General features: G+C 44.1%; 1 protein-coding gene across 1 annotated transcript in view; it reads right to left on the bottom strand.

The window, feature by feature from the left end:
- Positions 1-2,171, bottom strand: part of LOC106011432 (putative uncharacterized protein DDB_G0282129) — a 32,154-nt gene extending 29,983 nt beyond the window's left edge. The window contains exon 1 of the mRNA XM_013081066.2: positions 750-2,171. Within this exon, the coding sequence (XP_012936520.1) occupies positions 750-1,341 (592 nt within the window). The 5' untranslated portion in view covers positions 1,342-2,171. The remainder of the gene's footprint in view (positions 1-749) is intronic.
- Positions 2,172-2,562: the final 391 nt, after the last annotated feature.

Genomic DNA, 2,562 nt, shown 5'->3' with positions numbered 1-2,562 from the left:
TGTGTGTGTGTGTATGTGTGTGTGTGTGTCAGTGTGTGGGTGTATGTGCGTGCGTGCGTATGTGTGTATGTATGAGTGTGAATGCGTATATGTGTTTTGTGTATGTGTGCGTGTGTGTATGTGTGTGTGTGTGTGTGCATACGTATATGTGTGTATGTGTGTGTGCGTTTGTGTGCGTGTGTGTGTGTTTGTGTGTATGTTTGTGAGCGTGTGAGTGTTTGTGTGTCTGTGTGTGTGTTGACAAGTGCGTGCCCGTGTATGCGTTTACCATGCCACAACAAATTTCTCTTTGTGGAGTACCAATATAGACATACTAAATACATATCACAAAAATACATTACAGCGAAGTATATCAACTTAACGCTTAACTGAGAAACATGTATGTCCTCAATAACCTGGCGTTGGAGAAGCTTCTACCGTTCGTGGTATCAATTTAGAGAGTTGACGAAATATTCCTTGGTAAGGTGTGTGTGTGGTCTGTGTGGTGGGGGAGGGGGTAACTTAATTTTACAACATTTTACAGCAGACCATTGTATACGTTGTACGACTGAGCACAAAAATCATTGAGCCATAAATAGGACAGTATGTAGCTGAAGGCTTTTAGAGTTTGGCATCTTTGAGCACGAACACAAAGGACAATAGTGATGCAGGGGATGAAGCAAAACAGTTCCGTGCTTACGTCAAAAGCCGACGAAGGTACAATGTATATAATATGCATGCACTAATGAGACAAGGGACATAACTCCTACCTTGAACTGCCAGGTCAGATCCAATATTAGACTGAGGTGCCATTTTCTGCATTGAGGTCCGCTGTAAATAGTGATGGTTTTGTTGTTGTTGTCGTTGTCTTGGGGATGATCTTCGACCTTTTAAACCACCCGAGGCGCCAACAGCCGACGATGACGACAGTCGATGTGCCCCGGACGTTCCCGTCGTCAAGGAAACGGGTGACGCGTTGTCATAGGCCGGAGCGCCGGAGTTCCTATGGTGGCTGACACCCAGTCTTGACGACGCCATGCCGTTGTTACTGGCATTATAGCTGTTGTTGTGGTTGTTGTTGTTGTGGTTGTGGTTATGTTTGTTGCTATTGTTGCTGCTGCTGTTGTTGAGCCTGTCGCCATCACCGATGCTGTGGCCACTTTTGGTGGCGTTTAGCGACAACGCCGGGTGGTGGCTACGTCTTTGGTGGTGCTGCTGATGTTGCTGTTGCTGCTGCTGGTGGTGGTGGGGTTGGGGATGGCTCTGTTGCCGTAGCGGAGGTAGGCGACGCTGAGCGGTGCTAAGGAAGCCTCCAGAGTTGGTTATGGGCGCAGTGGGAGCAAAACGTGGAGTCAATGACATACTGCCTGGTGTGAGTACGTTTCCGCTTAAGTTGAATTGAGTTTGAGTTTGAGTAGGTGTTTTACGGCACTATCGACTCAATTTTGGTCATGTAAGCGCCAAGCTTAAGTTGAAGCTACTGGTTGAATAAAATAAAGTTAAAGAGGAAATGTTTATTGTCTTTCAGAACCGTAGTAGTAGTATAAGGTTTTACGGCGCTCGCAACTGCTAAGGTCATATGAGCGCGCGTCAGAACCGTAAGAGACCCGCACAATTAAAACATTTAAAGTACAACTGCTGTATTAGTACATCCCACTTTATCTTCTCTATATTATCATTTGGAGGAACCTTAAGAGCTGCTGCCTTTAACACAAATCATTTCATGAAAGATGAGATAAATTCAGAAAAGCAAAAAATAAACAAACCAAAAAATGAAATAAAAAATAAATAAATGGATGGATCTGATCCAGATTTAGTATCGATGTTTCGTGTCACTCTTTTGTGAATACATCCATGAATCCAGACCTTTTGGGTTTTTCCCCCTGTTTTCTTTGACGTGTGCTTGCTTCCGTTGACAGCATAAAATAAACTGAAAGATAGTAGTACCGGAAGCGTTTATTTTCCAGCAAAGAAAACTACAGACAATCGGATCTAGGGGTGGTCAGCTTTGTCTCCACCTCGTTGGCTGTCGGTCAGCTAAGGTACGCCAATGAACGCACCATCATAGGAGCAAGGGATACCGTTCATTTCTATTATGCAGCTTGTAGATAGCATGTCTGTGACCTGAAAAGAAGTTGTATGTAAATTTACTAAAAGAGCTTATATTTGCTAGAATAATAACTCATAGGTTTTAATTATGATCTCATTTTCAGATATGACATATTATAAGCGAAATATTGTTCAGTTAGACTCTTTCCTGCGTGTCAAGAGACCATGTTATACAGGGTGCCCACTACGGATAGGACCTGCCGATGGCCGATCGGGCCGATCGCTCTACTCAGCCGCCTCAAAAACAATCGTATTTGTTTTCAGCTTCAGGCGATCGAGTCGGGCGATCGGCCCGATCCAGCCATAGTGGGCAACCCGTATTGCATTAGCAATCTAGTACAGGTACACGGATATCCCAACCAGTTCTAGGAAATGTATAAAAATTACAGTGAGCTATACAGTACTATACACGTACACAAACAAACACACACACACACACACACACACACACACACACACACACACACACACACA

This window comes from Aplysia californica, unplaced genomic scaffold, assembly GCF_000002075.1.
Source record: "Aplysia californica isolate F4 #8 unplaced genomic scaffold, AplCal3.0 scaffold00113, whole genome shotgun sequence".
Taxonomy (NCBI): domain Eukaryota; kingdom Metazoa; phylum Mollusca; class Gastropoda; order Aplysiida; family Aplysiidae; genus Aplysia; species Aplysia californica.
The sequence above is the reverse complement of the archived record's forward strand: the minus strand, read 5'-3'. Positions and strand labels throughout refer to the sequence as shown.